A 17,463-nucleotide genomic window follows, 5' to 3' on the forward strand; every position below is an offset into this window, starting at 1 on the left:
AGTGTCATAGAGATAATGGAGAAGGGAATAACCAGACCCCAGAAGCTGTAAAGATCAGTAAACGTTTTCCTCAATACAGGGATAGCGACTACTACTTTGACAGTTTTATTCACATATTTGAGAGGGTAGACAGCATGATGCTGACCGTGAGATCTGGGTTCGGCTCCGGACTCCCTTACTCCATAGTAAAGCTGTTCAGGCCATGTCAAAATTGTCAGATGTAGACGGTTTGAATTATGTTAAAGTTAAAAACTGTCTTTCTGAACACCTGAATCTTAAAGAAAAAGGTTTTGTGAACATAGAAGCAAGGCAGATAAAAGTGTATGTGATTATATTGCTGATTTAAGTATGTACTTACTTTCACAGATGGGTGAGTGGGTGTCAGGTCATCACTTTTGAGGGACTTGCAGACCTTTTTTGTGAAGGAACAAGAGCTCAGTACTTTGCCTGATGACATGAGAATCTGGTTAGCACACAAAGTGCAACTCTGTGGAGGCGATGGGGAGAAAAGGAGATCTCTACTTAGCAAGCCGAGCACAGATGCATAAGAAAGGGATACCCAGTGTTGCATATGGCTATAAGGGAACTCATGGGGGGCCATCTAAACCACTCCAACAGAATACACCAGCAACAGTGGAAACTATTAGTCCAAGTATACGGTTAGGGATTACATGTTTCAAATGTAACCAGAGGGGCCACACAGCAGTCAAATGTCCATCGAGACAAGGTAAGAAACAAAGGTGAGGGAGCCAGCAAGTAGGGATGACAAACTGCCAGTGGTATGTTGTTTGAAAACAAGAGTGCCAGTTTTAGTAGATGGTAAACAGGTTACTGCTACGAAAGACACACATTGTGATATAACCATTGTTGAGACCTGCACTGGTTAGAGAAGAGCAGCACTTGCTTGGGCAGTCCACTCCAGTCAGAGCTTTGGGAGGGTCCCCATTCCAAGTACTTTTGGTTAGGGTTCGTCTTGACTGGGAGGGTGGAAGAGGAAGCAAGCAGGTAGGTGTGTTTGAGGATATTCCTGCAGATATCCCGCTAGGGAATGACTTTGATGATGCGGTATCTTGTGTACATGCAGTGACACACAGTCAAGCTTGACAGATCTCACACCTGAAGCTGGGACTGGTGTGGTGGCTGTTTTAGAGAAGCAGCTATCCTGTAGCAGTAAGTCTGAAAATGAGCCACAGCTGCTGGTAAGTACTGATGTTCCCCTGGACACAGACTGCAAGGATGGAGGTGAGTAACAGTACTCTGACTGACAGTGAAGTGCAACTGTCAGAAGTTACTAGGCTTCCTGTGGAAGGAGAGCTTGTGTTTGAGAATATTCCTGGAGATGTCCTGATAGGGAATGTCTGTGATGATGCAGTGCCTTGCGTGCATGCAGTCAAGCTTGGAGACAGGCATGTAGGTCTGGTAGCCTGGTGGAAGACCCAGGCAGATCTCATACCTGAAGCTGGGACTAGTGTGGTGGTTGTTTCAGAGAAAGAGCTATCCTGTAGCAGTAAGTTTGAAAGTGAGCCACAGCTGCTGTTAGGTACTGATGTTGCCTTGGACACAATGATTGCAAAGATGGAGGGGAGTATTAGTACTCAAATTGACAATGAGGTACAGCTGTCATAAGTTACTAGGCTTCTTGTGGAAGGGGAGCTTGGGAGGGTAACAAATGTAGAGTTGAGACAGGCTCAACTTACAGACTCTGAGGCTCAAGAAAGAGAGGAGTCTGTATACGGGAACAAAGGTTTGTTTTATAAAGATTGGACTCCTAAGGGAGAGCTGGAAAGTGAGGTAGTACAGCAGATGCTACAGCCTAGCGCATACCATCTGCCACTTATAGCCATAGTCCCTAATATTACTTGTTCATAGGTGTGTACTAGGCTAATGGCCCTGAAGCCTTTACAAGCCTAGCCCATAGGATTACCCTGGCATCATGCCACCCAACCTTACTTCCCAGTGCCTCTGGTTGAGTAGAGCCACTGGAGTGATCCCCGGGGTGAATTTTTATTTCCTATCCACTCATCAAGATTTCTCTTAAAGAGGGCCAGTGAGGTGCTCTGTTTGACATGCATGGGAAGTCTATTCCATAGCGTGGGCAGTATCTGGGTTATGAACCTGTCCCTCCAGCACATTCTGTTGCTTGTGGTAATGAGGTTGAGGTCTCTGGAGTATGTCGTATGTTAGGATTGGGATTTCTTTAGATGTAGAATTTCTAACACAGCTGGGACAGACATGGCTTTGTAAGTCAAGCAGAGATCGCCCGATATGAGACAGAGAATAGTTGGAGTTTTTTGAGTCTGTCCATATAAGACAAGTGTTTAAGGCCTAGGATCCTCCCTGTGAGGTACTTTTGCAGCCTCTCCAGTTGTTGCAGGTGTCTAGTGAGGTACATGCCAAATGGAGTACCGTACTCGATGACTGGCCTAATGAGGGAAAAGTAGAGGGACAATGACCTCTTTCGTCCTGGATGCAAAACCCTTAGTAATGAAATGTGCCACATAGAAGGACTTTCTGACCACAGTGGCAATGTGTCGGTCAAAAGAGGGGTTGTTGTTAACCTGTGTTCCCAGATCTCTTACAATGTCTTCTGTGTTCAGTGGACTAGCACCAATGTGGTAATTCATGGGAACTGGGATTTTCCCAAAGGGGGTGGCGACACATTTCCTGGCATTGAGCTTAAGGCCATGGTGCTGACACCAGTTGTTGGTCTCAGTGAGGCCTTTCTGTAGGATGGCAACATAACTTGGGGAGTTAATAATAGCTCCCAACTTGCAATCATCTGCGAACTTTGTTAGTCAAAGTCCCTTCGTGTTGGCCTGGACTTCAGAGACGTAGATACCAAACAGGAGAGGACCCAGGACCGAAACCTGTGGGACTCCACTCGTGACTGGTCAGCAGTCTTGCTTGGAGTCCGCTACTTTCACACTGTAGGTTTTATCTGTGAGCCAGTTTGCAACCCACCTAGTGATATAGGGATTGACGCCTAGCTTAGTGAGTTTTTCTATGATTCCTGGGGAATGGTATCAAAGGCCTTGGCCAGATCAAGGCAGGGTGTATGATCCACCTTGCCTTCATCCAAAGCTCTGGTAACTGACACGAAGTCAACCATTTGAGCAGGCATGATCTACCCTTCACAAAACCAAACTGTGTTGGATCCAGAGTTTGGAGATTCCCTATATCCTTGTTTATTAGGTCCATGATGATATGTTCCACAGCTTTCCAAATCAGACTCTTCAGGCTAATAGGGCAATAGTTCCCAGGGTCTGTAGTCGCTCCTCCTTTGTGGAGAGGGATGACTGTAGCAGTGTGCCACTCTTTAGGGACAAAGCCTGAGATGAAGCTGTGATGGAACAGGGCACACAGGTGTGCCAGTTCATTCTGTAGTTCATGCAGAACACACCCATGGATACTGTCAGGTCCCACAGAAGCTGTATTCCTGGCCTTGGACAGTGCTGTTTTAACCTGTGCAGCAGTAATACTGGGTGCCTGGCAATTTACTGGTATTGTGATTGGTCCTTGGAGGGGGTAAAGCTGGCACTGAACCCGTCGGCCAGTATACTGGCAAGGTCTGTTGGCTCGGTACAGGAGGTGCCATTGTGCAGTAGCTCAGAGCAATCTGGGCATTACCATGGAGATTCTTTACATAACTACAGAAGGCCTTGTGGTTGTCTTTACTATCTGCTGCACTTCTGTTTTCATAGCTAGCTTTAGAGGATTTTATGAGGGATCTCAACTTTTTGTTGAGGCTGATAACTGTTTTTCCAGTCTTGGGACTTCACCTTATTCCACATCAGTTTCCTCCTTCTGTTGTAGAGTTTGTTTATGGCAGGGGGCCACCAGATTGGCTTCCTTGCTTTGGAGGAGAGCATCTTGGTTCTATTGGGTATGGCGAGATCCATGCATTTATGTATGTGTTCGTACAGGGCGTAGGTGTATGATTCAGCGGTCATGCAACTATTCTTCCCACCTGCATGGGTGCCGTGAAGTTAGCCACCTCTGTTTTAAGGAGCCCAAAGTTAGCTTTGGAGAAGTTTTTCATGGTGGTTACCTTTGCGAGGGGGGGGGGTGGATTTCCAAGGTGATTAGTTTGTGGTCGGATTTAACCAGGGAGGAGTTGACTACTGGTGTAGAGCATCTGTCACCTAGGTTAGTAATGAGCCGGTCAAGGATGTTGTTACCTTTAGTGGGAGTAAGAGCGAGCTGGTTCAGGGCACTGGAATTAATGAATTCCAGATAACGTTGGACAAGTGTCTTGGTACTCTAGTAGTTTTCCCGGTTAATGGAGGGGTAGTTGAAGTCGCCCAGTATGAGTGTGTTAGGCTGGACCCTAATATTCTCCAGGGTGCTTAGGAACGTAGAGTACGAGTCTTGGGACAAATTGCTCTGTTGGAATAATTTAGTTTAGATCAGGGACAATGCTCTTTCGTCAGATACAAAATTATAACTAATCAGAGTTTTTCTAAATGTTGGATTTCTATCCTACAGTACTGATTTCATTTTCCTGGTGATTGAGTTCTGTTTGTTTACTGGAAATTACTGTTTTATATTTTTAATCATTTTGCTCATTGTGACATCCGGACAATATTCCACTTAACTGCCATCAAATAATGTGATGTCTCCCACCATCCTGGGTTAGTAACTAAGGAGACTCAATCCTCACTACTGACTCCAATGTGAGACTGTCACTTAAACAGGATTAATATTTCACAGTTTTCCCCTAGGAGCACAATAGGAATACGCCCTATAACCTGGGACTAGACTGTATACTTCTGTCCACCCCTAATGTAACTCCTTATTATACACTTCAGAGCAATGTGTCCCAGTTTAAGACCTCTGATACACTCACACTTAAATAAAATTAAATCTCACACATCAAAACACTTCTGAGAAAGCCAGAGACAGATTTCCAGCTGTGTCCCTTCCGCAAAATAATACAGTAATGCTGCCACCAATCAGAGTGGGTGCCAATTCTGAAAATTAAATATTATAGCAAATTGTAGCAAATGACTTAAGCAGCCAGGCTTTCGGCGTGGCCTGGGAAGTTACCAAGGCAAGTATAAGCACTCTCAAAATCACTAAAGAAAACATTGACTGACCAGCCACAATGTAAGTTAATAAAAATATTTAATAATGAGAAAATGATTAAAAATATTATTCCAACAAACAGAACTCAATCACCATGAAAATGAAATCAATACTGAAGGATAGAAATCCACATTCTGAAAAACTCTAACTGATCTAACTGATGAGTTATAATTTCCTATCTGACTAAAGAGCACTGTCCCTGATCTAAACTAAATTACTACAACAGAGCAAAGGCAGTCTGACAGTTCTTGGCAAGTCCTTTTGGGTATCCACTACACAGTACATCTGTGAACTGTCACTGATGTAACTGCAACCGACAATAATTACTACTGAATTCAACTGTCTTCAGCAGGATTTTTTATAGACTAGCCTGTCACAACTATTCCAGTTCTAATTTTAATTTCATATTTTGAAAACTGACCAACAGCTGTTCAACTAAAAGTTCCTTCCTGTCTTTCAGCTTTTGACAGTAACACACAGCAATTGTCAACATTCTGATTACATCATCTGCAGAGCAGCTGAATCTGAGACAGTTTGCCTTTAGAATCTTTCTTCATAAACATGCACAAAAATGTAAAAGGACACTGTTTAAGTCTTTAAAATATTCTGTACAAAGAGATTATAATTCAACAAGTAAAAACTTAGTTACAATATGGCTGCTTTAGGTCATTTGCTATCATTTGTTTTAACATCTAATTTTCATAATTGGACACTCATTTAAAAGGGGATGATGATGTTCTTCTTTCGGCTTTTCAAGGTTATAGGGTCGCCACAGCGGAACTCTGGTCTGCTAATGATTGGCAGTAGATTTTTACGGTGCCAGCTCGACGCCCAACCTTCAACAAAGGCACGCCCATTCACGCATGTCTTTTGAAGGCCACTCGACCGTGGGGAGGACATGCAGATTTCACACAGAAGGCGCTCCAGCTGAGAATCGAACGGGAGACCCTCTTGCTGTGAGGTGACAACGCTACCGCTGCATCACCGCAGCTGCCAAAGCTCTCTAAATGGTGGCAGCATGTTACTGCATTATTTTGGGGAAGGGGCACAGCTGAAAATCTGTGTCAGGCTATCCCAAAAGTGTTTGGATGACTGAGATTTAATTTATTTAAGTGTCAGTGTATCAGAGGTCTTAAATTGAGATATATTGCTCTAAGTGTGTAATAAGGAGTTACATTAAGCATAGACAGAAGTATACAGTCCAGTACCAGGTTACAGAACATGTTCCTGTTGTGCTCTTGGGGGAAAATTGTAAAATATTACTCCTGTTTAAGTGACTGTCTTATACTGGAGTTAGTATTGAGGACTGAATCTCCTTAGTTACCGACCCAGGATAGTGGGGAACATCATATTATTGTTGGCAGTCTGGTGGGATATTGTCCAGATGTCACACAGCTGACAAAATCTGAATGGCCTGCTGAAAAGCAGCTCTTTTAACTTCAGTCTCTGATGCATAGTGATTGTTGGCACACTCACTATCCCCATAAAACCTAATGGCCTTATTGAGAGCCCAAACAGCTGATAAAAAATTTTTCTTTTAAGTTGTATTTGCAGAATCTCACCTGCATTGGCCTAGGAATTTTAAGCCTGAGAGGCAGGAAAGAACACCCAATGGACTCACTCCAACACCATTTCCTGAACTGGTAGGGAGGCCATTCTGCTATCTGTTTCTGTATAAAGGACAAGCAATCCAAGATTTTAGCATTTTTGGAATCGTACTTAAACTGATGGTACTCTTAGTTTACCTACAGCTGATTGAAGCATGTCTTTCCAACTTAGCATTTTCTGAAAACTGAAGATCGAAAATGGCAAGTCAAAACACATGAACAAGAATAAGTCCCTCTGCACCCCCTAAATTACATACACTACATTCATGGTTGCACAACAGTGGAGAAAAAGGTCAAAAAATTTGAAACGCACTGTGCTGGCTCACATAATGCAACACATGGCAGCGAAACTCACCATGTCATTAAATTTACGAACTAAAGCTGTTCGACCACCAATTCTTCAACGACACTAATTATGCCTTTATTCCTCCTATTTGATTCTGTAAATCTTCTAATTTGTCCTCCACATACCTCAGTTTTGCTTCTGTTAAATCTAATTGCTTCTGCAATGAGAACTCCTAGTGATAATCTCCATTTACTGATCAAATTGTTGCATGAGAGCATGCTCAAGGTCCTTTACAGCCATCTGTTCACATCACGTACTCCAGCAAAGAACAGTTTGCCTTTTGGAGTTCAGCCACCAGCTGATAAAATTTTCTATCTGATCCCTCTATAGCAAACAATGGTGAAGAAGAGGGGATGTTCGAAGAGTTCATTAATAATCTAGATAGTTAAGGTGAGTGCCCCAATATAGAACTATGGGCTGCTTGAATATACTTTTGGGTAAGAACCATTTATTCAGCTTTATACTCTTCATTCTAGCCTAACTTCTGCATCAAAGGTGTTCACAAACAGCATGTCAGCAGGAGCCACTCAGTATTTGTCTACAGGTGACACAAATGTGCATAGTGATCTCTACTGTTTGATAGCAAAAACAGTCTCATTTGGAAAAGGGACTCTTACTTAAATCCAGTGCAACTCGATTTCTGTAGGGTGTTCCCCAGACAAGGCATACTGGACAATTTTAACTCTGGACAGGATGCAAGGCATTCTTCTTAGCAGTCCATTCATCCTGTCCTTTCACTCACTTTTAGTAACCATTTGCCTCAGGGCTCTCAAGATAATAGCTGTCACAATCTTGAGGTATGAGACAGTTCTACAGGAATTGCTGAGCATTCAGTAGTGTCAAGGTTCAGATCACTTAGAAGCACCACAATAATTTCTAATTCTTACCGGAAGCATCAAAGCTGGACTAGCTTATCAAGTCTCTCTGACAGGCAAGTCCTTTCTTCCAACTTTTCTTATGGCCAAGATGATGAGAGATGCTTAATCTGTGGGCTGGTGATAATGATGCCTGGACTACATTCTTATGGCCAAGATGACTAGAGATGCTTAACCAGTGGGCTGGTGATAATGATGCCTAGACTACATTCTTATGGCCAAGATGACTAGAGATGCTTAATCTGTGGTCTGGTGATAATGATGCCTGGACTACATGACACAAGGACTTTAGTACAGTTGAGATCTGCAGTTTCATATCACTGTTTCAGTAGTCTTTCTCTGCAGCTCTGCAAGAATAGATTCCAGCAAACTGTACCTTTGTTCAGTCAGCAATGTGGCAGTACTACTGCAGATCAGAAAGCATGAAGACACACATTTCTATCCATTTGAAAAGTCCATAAGAATATGGGAACTGGCCTTGAAAACACAAAAATTATGTACTCAACATAACAAAATATCTTTAAGATCCATGTTCATAGCTGTCTGAATTTATCACACTTTGCTATTAAAAGTCTAATAAAGATTTGACATCTAAACCTAAAGGACATTCAACAAAAGAAATGGCCATACTCAAGCTCTCTTCAAAAATGTTTTGCTTGACATCATTTATACCATTGTGGTATGGACTCCTCTGCATACATTTGCAAGACACTATAAGCTGTATGTGATTTTCAGGTTGAAGTTGTCCTTTGGGCCTATTATCAGAAGTACCCTGTACTGATACCACCCACAAGGATAAGGTAAGGAGTCCCGTGTTAATCTTGAAGGGAACAGACTGGATTCATTTATGATAAAAAAACCAAATACATATCAGAATGATACATTTTCTCAGTTCATGCCCATCTACTTCAAGATATTCACCAACCTTTCCCATCCCTGACTGAATGGGGCCCAGAGGGATGCTTGGAGAGTATATGCAGAGGTGGTAGGATGCAAATGTACTATTGTATGCATTTTTATGCATTTGCTATTCTGTGGCACACTAAATCTGAGGAAGCGGAGAGGCACAGTGTGCTATGACAGGGAGAAAGAGTTAAAAGCCTTGGAAAAGTTAAAGATGCAGAGCTGACTAATGTTTGTAGCAACCAATCCTAGTACTGAAGTTGATGGATCAGAACTTGCAAGAACAACTAATTTCTCTCTGAAATCTACATTTCTAAGGAGGCCAAATGCCTGGTAGACAGGCTAAGCACATAAAAATGATACATCACATGTAGTTCATAAGGCCTCTGATGCCCTAAGGATAACTCAAGAAGTGTCAGTCTGTGAATTGCTGGTCTCTCCCATGAGCACCAAATGTTGAATGTAGTTTTTTTCCTTCTCATTGCAATGGCCTGAGTGTTGTGACACAGCCTTCCTTTCACAGGTTCATTACAACAGAATTATATTCTGGCTAACCTTTCACTGGTAGTCTGCTTGCAGTCTAGGAGACCATTAAGATGACTAGCTCAATATCCCAACTGCCCTAAAGGACTGTCTTTTTATTTGTTTACACTGATAAAGTTTACTATCAAGGCCAAACACTCAAGGGAGTCAGCTATCCTTGTTGCCCCTTACTGGTCCAGACAAGTTTGGTTTCCCATTCTCAGGAATAGCTCTTGACCTCCCCACTCTGGCTTGTGCTTCACAACATTTTGGTGACTCCTACTTCTGGTATAGTACATCCAGATTTCCAGGAGTATGAGCCGACAACATGGTTACTCTTACTTTCATTAGCAGCTAACTCTAGAGGACTTTTAGACAGAGGAATTTCTATCACTCCTTCCAGGTAAAGACACTGAGAAATGGCGCATGAATTTCTGCTAGGTACAAAAAAAATTCTTTCTTGTCCATGGCTTTGTTCCTTTAACATCTTTAAGAGCATTTTGAGGCAAATTCTTAGCTATTTCACCACTGTGTCTATTTTTAACTTCATACAAATGCATTTCAAGCCACTTGTTTCACTTAAAGACTGTTAAGACCTTTCTACGTGGCACCTATCTTTTCCTGCTTTTGGTTAAGGACTTGGTTCTTCCTTCAGATACTGATTCTATGCTATCTCCAAGTCAGCTGCTTCAGCAGACTTGAAGTTCTTGTCTTAAGAAATTATCTGTTTTGGTGCTGTTACTCAACTTGGGGGAATTTCTACCTTATTTATTTTGTTTTTCATTAAAAAAAGTTTCATTGCTTATTAATTCCTCCATCAAGGCTAAGACACTTAAGGAGACTAATTTGAATCGGTTAGTTTATTTGCCATGGGAGTACATTTTTATGGATGCAAGCAAACAATTTGAGTACTGCATAAAAGGACTAATCCAGTAAGAAACAATCAACAATTCTATTTCATTTCCCCGAGAGAAGTAAAGGCAAAAAGCACTATTCTGTTTCAAAATGTATGGCAAACCTTTGTAATGTCAGTCATATGCACATTCAACTATGCCTACATCCATGACCTATAATTCCTTACTGGATGCTATGTGTACAACTGCAACTGATTCATTCCTTAACATCCTTGCAAAGCATTACAAGTTGGATGCGACCTTTAAGTTAAGGTCTTTCTTTAAATTTATGGTTATCAAGGGTATGTTCCCAAAGGCCAGTCACCCACTGGAATGAACTGGGAACTCTGTCCTAATGGTTCCTGCAGTTTTGGCTTTAAAGTAACAGTTAGAAAAGATATGGATACCCACCATTTCCCTAGACTTATCACTGGAGTTTAGTTGCAAGAAATATCCCACCTTCTTTCCCTCTGCCTTCTACTTCCCTTTCTTTTCTTTGTAAGAACTAGAGAGGCAGGTCAGAGCACTGCAGCCATAAAGATACACAGAGGCAACTATGTAATCAGTGTACATATCTAAATAAAAAAGTATTAGCATCTTTATTTAACTTATTTATTTGACATTTGCTTTCTGTGAAAGTCCAGCTGGGAAATAACTCCTTTTCAGCGGAGGTCCGAGGAGAAAAGTTCTATAATGAAATCAATTTTACAGACAGATAAAAGTATCACATACAAATAAGAAAACAATATTTACAATGGTCATACACAAGGTGTTTACACAGGTCACGAGCACAATCAATTGAATGCTGCAAGTTATACATGTAGGTGGGGTAAAACAGACCCCATATGCTGGGATAAACAATGATGCAATAATGAAGTTAGAACAAGAAAAATCATACTATAAATTTATACCTGTGCTTAAGTGGGATATAGTAGAGGAAACGTTTATAAAAAGGGGGGAGCATTGTTTGAGAAAGCATGACATGTTTTGAAGAAAAAGAGGAAGTAAGAGGAAAGGAAGAAGAAGATGGCTAGGAGAGAAGGTTTGTTCATAAGGGAAGTTTGAAGAATGAGAAATGAAATAGTGAAGATGTGGGAAGAGTACATTAAGATGCTCCTGTAGGGAGTTAGCCTTGTTTAAGTACTGCATTCTTTATGCATTTGTAAGTATAACCTAACCTGGGTATTCACAGGGATAGAGTCTAACATTGGGATGCACAGGTGCATATCCAACTACCCACAAGATGTCTGAGTTAGCATCTAAATGTCTTTATGTTGTTAAGTAGTCATACGTGTGCTGGGAGGGATTTCTATGTATTCGAATTGCAGTTTGAATACAGTTAACCACCTGCAGTGTTTATTGACCTAGCAAGTTGGAGCAAAGATTTTTTTTTTTGGATGAACATAGATTTCTATTTGGACTGTATAGCTGAAAGATGCCGTTTAATGTTGGGTATTTTTTCAGGGTTGTGAAGTACCTTGTGTGTTGTCAATAACTGAGTGAGACAGCATTTGTGTCAATTCAAGCCAATTTAGCTGTTACACAGCAAAAGGCAGTGGTGAGTTCCATAACGTCGATTTGTTGCAAAATTTGATAGTTTGTTCTAGGACTGCTTATGTTTACTTGATTGATGACTACTGTATATAATTCAGTGATCTATGTAAATAACATTTGTGTAAAAGCTCACGCATAGCAATTGCTGCTTTATACTAGTGCTAGTAACCTTGTATGTATTGTTTTGTGTTAAATGTCATGTAAAAATCACAATCATACTACTTGGAGTGATGTAAACGTTGGTTATAAGTATAACCTGACTGTAGGATTATTGGAAGGTAACCTGATTTGTAAATATTATTTTCAAAAGCTGTTACTGCCTCTTAGCCTGGGCTGTTGCTGAAAACAGTCTTTAGGCTAGTTCACATACCCTCTTGGCCTGTTGCAGCATTCACTTACCTGGTTAACCAACATTAAATAAATAAAATAAAATAAAGCTAGAAAGAAAGTAATAATGGGATGGGGGCAAGCAACCTGTAGAAGTTTATGTGCCAAGCAGTCTTAATGGTTCCTGCAGGTAAAACTCTACTTACAGAATCACCATTATGGTGAGCACTCATAACTTACTTACAGACATAATGACTGGGCTGCTTTTACTTACTCCCCTAGTTCTTATCATAAAACTGGCAAAAGTTTGTCATGGATTGATCTCTGAACAAAAGAGATGCGTATCTGTCCCTGAGCTGCCAATAAAGACTATATTACCTGTATTTACTGTTACAAACGTTTCGGTAGTGCTGATGATTTTACATACTTCAGATATTTATCTGAGTGGCTTGAGTCTGCCTTACCTAATCAAAATTTCCAACATTCTTCTCTGTTCATGGTACACTACCCAATAATCTGCTGCTATCAGAGTTTAATCTGGTAAGTGAGTGAGTTTTAAGGAAACTTCCTCTGGATCACTGTTGTAAAAAATAATCATTTTAAAATGCTATTTTTTCTTTTGTGGTACCATGGCCATCATAATTCTTTGAAGGTGGTGTTCTGTTTAACTGTTGTGTGGTTTACTGTGGTGCTAATTAATATTACATTTTATCATTTAATGATTCCAGGACATGTTAATGATTCATGTTTCCAATCTATATAAAATGGATAAAGTGCAGAAAGTTGAAATATATTTAGTACAGCACATGCATTCCCACAACACAGTAATTTAATGCAAACAGAGTCCGTCATGTATGGTTAATTAAATAGTGTAAAGTATACTGAAGCTTTAATAGACAGCTTGACATATTTTGGACAATCAACATTTATAGGAGCTTCTTCCATAAATTCAAAACACAAAGAACACTAGATATTAAGCCAGGTTAACAAGCTTGATGAAAATTTCTCAAAAAGCAGTACAGAATAACTCACAGCAATGACGTTTTAGTTTACCTGAATGATTCCTGAAAGAAATGTAACGGCTGCAGCCACTTTTACTCTCCTGACTCCTATGTCTTCAGCAGTGCTACTACTATTAGTAAAATTTTCAGCTGCAGTATCGTATATTTCATCTGGGACATGTTGTACTGTGACACCACCAACCATTAGACTTATCACAGCAAATGTACCTGTGAAAAAAACATACAGCAAACTACCAGAACCAGTCTTAGTCACATAGTATTAAATTAGGAACATAAAATAAGGTATCTGAATGCAATTATATTGTGCTTTATCAGTAAATCACTAGCAAAACTACTCAAAATTTACAAACTTAACTCCTTTACATAAAATGCATTGCCTGAAAACAGAGGACAGACTACAGTACTTAAATATCCTTTATATGTTCACTGTAATTTTACAATTAAAATCTAAAAATAAGTTTATAAAAAAGTTCTAATTACATGAAATAACTACACAGTGCCTGCTTCTTTGGTTCAGTGGGGTATTGTGCTGAAATCAGCACCTAGCAGAAGTGAGGTTTAGTTAGACACTGACACTTACTGCACAACACAGCCATGGGCTTCACTTGGTAGGCAAAAGGGGCTAGCCAGGGCTTAGAAAAGAAAAACATGAACCACTCCTGATAGCTGCTTTAATGATGGCCCCTTCCAGTCAACCCTCTCCCCAACGATGGGGAATTAATAGGCTGACTGGCTGAGAGAGGAATGATGACTTACAGGCAGTGGGGGTAACACGTACAAAAAATAAAATAAAATAAAATAAAATAAAACAGTAGAGGCAATGAGAAGGACCGGAGGCAAAGAGATAGATAGTGCTTGTCATCACAGTAACTCTAGAGCCCGAGGGTGGATACCAGAGGTGAAAGAAGCTGTTAAGTTAAACACAGAAGTCTTGCATACAATGCCAGCGGGGGGGGGGGGGCTTGGAATTTGACTAACATGTACTGACAAGCCATGAAAGGGATAGATGTAACAACTACCACACAGAAGGTGTGGGCATGGAATAAGTCTGGCAAGGTCATGAAGAATGACTTCAGGGTGGTCTTGAAGAGGTTCTGGGATAACGAGGTTTTAACAAATCATATGATGACTCAGGAGTTGGAGATGGGATAGCGTCCAGTTTGCCATCAGCAAGTGCAAAGAATTGCTAACATCATCTGGGGATAATACTGATAGGTGGCAGCAGCACTTTGAGGAACTCTTGCATCCACTGGACATCTTCATCTGTATAGGCAATGCCCAAAGCAGATAGTAGAAATGGATTCATTTTTGTTCATGAAGTCACTGTATCAGTTAAACTTTTCACTGTGGTAAGGGTGCACAACAGGTTATCATCCAGAAGAAATGCTGAAGCACTAAACAGTACTGGGGTGCCATGGCTACCGTACCTTTTCAATGCTGAATGGAATGTGGGAACATTACTTGTATAGGAGTCTCCACTTTCAAAACAGGGCACAGGACTGTCTGTTCCACTTAGAGGTACTGCTGAAATCCACCACTCTAGAAAAGCATGTAGCAAAATACTCTAAAGGAGACTTTCTCCAACAGTTAAGCCTTTTATTCGGAAGGAGCAGTGCAGATTCCTTCCTGGCAATGGACCAATGTTTCAACAATTTGTCCTTGCACAGATAGTGCAGGGATCACGTGTATTTTGTGATCTTGGAAAATGCATATGACCATATACAGTGAAATGTGGTAAGTACTACAACAGTATAAAGCCACAAAACTACTGCTATTTGCCAGTTTTTTAACTTGAAAAGGGAAGGTTGCTTTCATATTCTGTGTTAACAAATTCAAGATGTGTTTAAGCCTTTGTCAAGGATAGGTCTTACATCCCCTCCAGTATGCAATGTTCAAGACCAAGATATCAATGTGCAACCAACATCTGGGCAGCATACTGTATGGGGTTGTGAGGAGTTCCATCTTGGTTTGTTGATGGAGATGCCCTCTTAACCTCAAGTGACTGATTTCCTGCATGCATCGGAATGATTAATTTCTAAGTGTAAACATATGGGATGAAAATCAAGAGACTGTAGTCTCCCCCTCCCCCAAATACTGACTACTCTCTACAGGTGAAGAGGGGGGCATCTCAAGGGCACAAGATTTAAACCCCAGGGATCTTGGAAACAGGAGAATGTTCAATAGAGGAGCGCAGAAGCAGCAGTACTGCAAGAACTGTACCACACTGTGGTGGTAAAGCATGTACTGTATCAGGACAAACTTCTAAATTTTCTGGTCAATCTATATCCCCATCCTCACCTCTGTTCATGAGCTCTGGGTAGTCAGTGAAGGGATAAGAAACATATACAACCAACAACAATGACGGTCCTCCAGAAGGCAACCACATTCACTCTCCAAGGAAGAGTAAGGGGCTTGGTTAATCTAGAAAATGTCAAAGTGCAGTCACTCTTTCATGTTAAGATTAGTCACCAGTTAAGGTGGTTTGGGAACCTTGTGAGGATGCCCCTAGGCATCTTTTGTGGGATGTGAACTAGACTTGGTTCAAAGGAAGGAGATCCTGTCACTGATCCCAGACAAATTGGAGGGATTACATATCTCAGTTTACAGAGGTAATCTGAGGACCCCACAGGATGAATTGTAGGAAAGTTGGAAGTACCCCCACCTGGCTTGATACTATTTTGACTCTCACCAGGGAAAGTAGTCTAGAAATAAAAAGGTATACAAGCTACCACTTCATTTTAGGGTCTTACTGATGGCCGCGGTGGTGCAGCGGTTAGTGTTGCTGCCTCACAACAAGAGGTTCTCCAGTTCGATTCTCGGCTGGGGTGCCTTCTGTGTGGAGTCTGCATGTCCTCCCTGTGGTCGTGTGGGTTTCCTCCGGGTGCTCCGATTTCCTCCCACATACCAAAGACATGCTGTAGGTGGATTGGACACTCTAAATTGGCCCTAGGCTTGTGTGTGTGTGCATGTGTGTGTGCCTTCTGTGGAAGGTTGGGTGCCGGGCTGGCAACTCGACACCGTAAAACTCCACTGCCAATCATGAGCGGACAGGTGATCCGCTGTGGCGACCCCTAACCGGGAAAAGCCAAAAGAAGAAGAAGACGACTGATTTACCTCAGAATATTTGCATATCACAAAATCCCAGCTTGTTTTTAATGCTTAACTTGTGCTTTGAATCAAAATCAAAAGCTGAGTCTGGTTTACAAGCTACCTGAGCAAGCATGATTGACATCGCTCATTCTTTTACCCATGAGCATGTCACTCCACCCAGAGAAATTAATGCCTAATTATCAGTCTGTAACAAAACAAAAATGATAAATTTACATTGCAAAATCCATATCCAGAGCTTAAACCAACACAGTACTCTGAATGTGCTAGTGCTACTCAAACAATTTTTAAGCATAGTGTGGCCATGCTGTGTACTCCAAGCTGCAGCCCTTAGGACTTATAAAGTTATTCCATGATGGTCACAAAAATACACAGCATATGCTTACAGTACAGAGTTTGGATGCACAAAAAATATAGTTTTTGTTAGCTGAAATGGTATTCACCAGCTTGAAGACCACGGGATAAGGTTACAATCATGTACAGCTGTGTTTCAAGCAGACTGGAAAGTCCAGTTGCCAACTGTGTCCTGCAAATAAAAGACTAATGCATACAAAGTGATGAAACTCAACATACAGTGATTAAAAAAAGCACTACCAGATTACTTGCTTCTGTCTTGAAATACTGTAGATCAAAGAAAATGAGAAAAGTGACAACTTGCGAACCATTTGTTTAACAGATCTGTACAGAACTACACTACGGTAATCATTTGATGCTCATACATGGTTATCTACTATCTTCGTCAGAGTAATTGGACAAGTTTTCTAGAACAAAAGTACTTAGAGCAGCCCACATTAGCTGCCACTCCTGTACGATATTTAACATATGATCAGAATGCATGTGCACTAACTTGAGTTGTGATTAACCACAATTATTCTGCCGTGTGTTGCTCAAACTCTGCACAGTCTGCTCTCTTCCATTTGATTCAGATCTCTAGTATTATTTGTGGCAACACAATGTTATAAAAGCAAAGGAAGAGGCATGCTGCAGAAAGAATCCCCTTATCCTTTCAACCTAATCCTATCACGTAATAAAAAGTAAACATTCCTTGCTAGTTTAGAACTTAGTGTGCTCACTCTCCACATATACTTTCCTTGGGAGTACAGCAAATCCCTCCTCTTCCCTTGCATCTAGGGATTCAGTCTCAAAAGATAAACAGATCTGTGTCTCTTGGATGGATACAACTTGTACCTTGTATATACAATGGGTTTCCCAATCACCCTT

The 17,463-nt window shown here is 41.0% G+C and overlaps 1 protein-coding gene across 1 annotated transcript in view; it reads right to left on the minus strand.

The window, feature by feature from the left end:
* SLC26A5 (solute carrier family 26 member 5) overlaps window positions 1-17,463 on the minus strand; it is a 1,021,139-nt gene that overhangs the window by 551,686 nt on the left and 451,990 nt on the right. The window contains exon 5 of the mRNA XM_044088519.1: window positions 13,166-13,341. Coding sequence (XP_043944454.1) covers window positions 13,166-13,341 — 176 coding nt within the window. The remainder of the gene's footprint in view (window positions 1-13,165; window positions 13,342-17,463) is intronic.

Source organism: Protopterus annectens, chromosome 11.part0 (assembly GCF_019279795.1).
Source record: "Protopterus annectens isolate FY-2018-M chromosome 11.part0, PAN1.0, whole genome shotgun sequence".
NCBI classification, from domain to species: Eukaryota; Metazoa; Chordata; order Ceratodontiformes; family Protopteridae; genus Protopterus; species Protopterus annectens.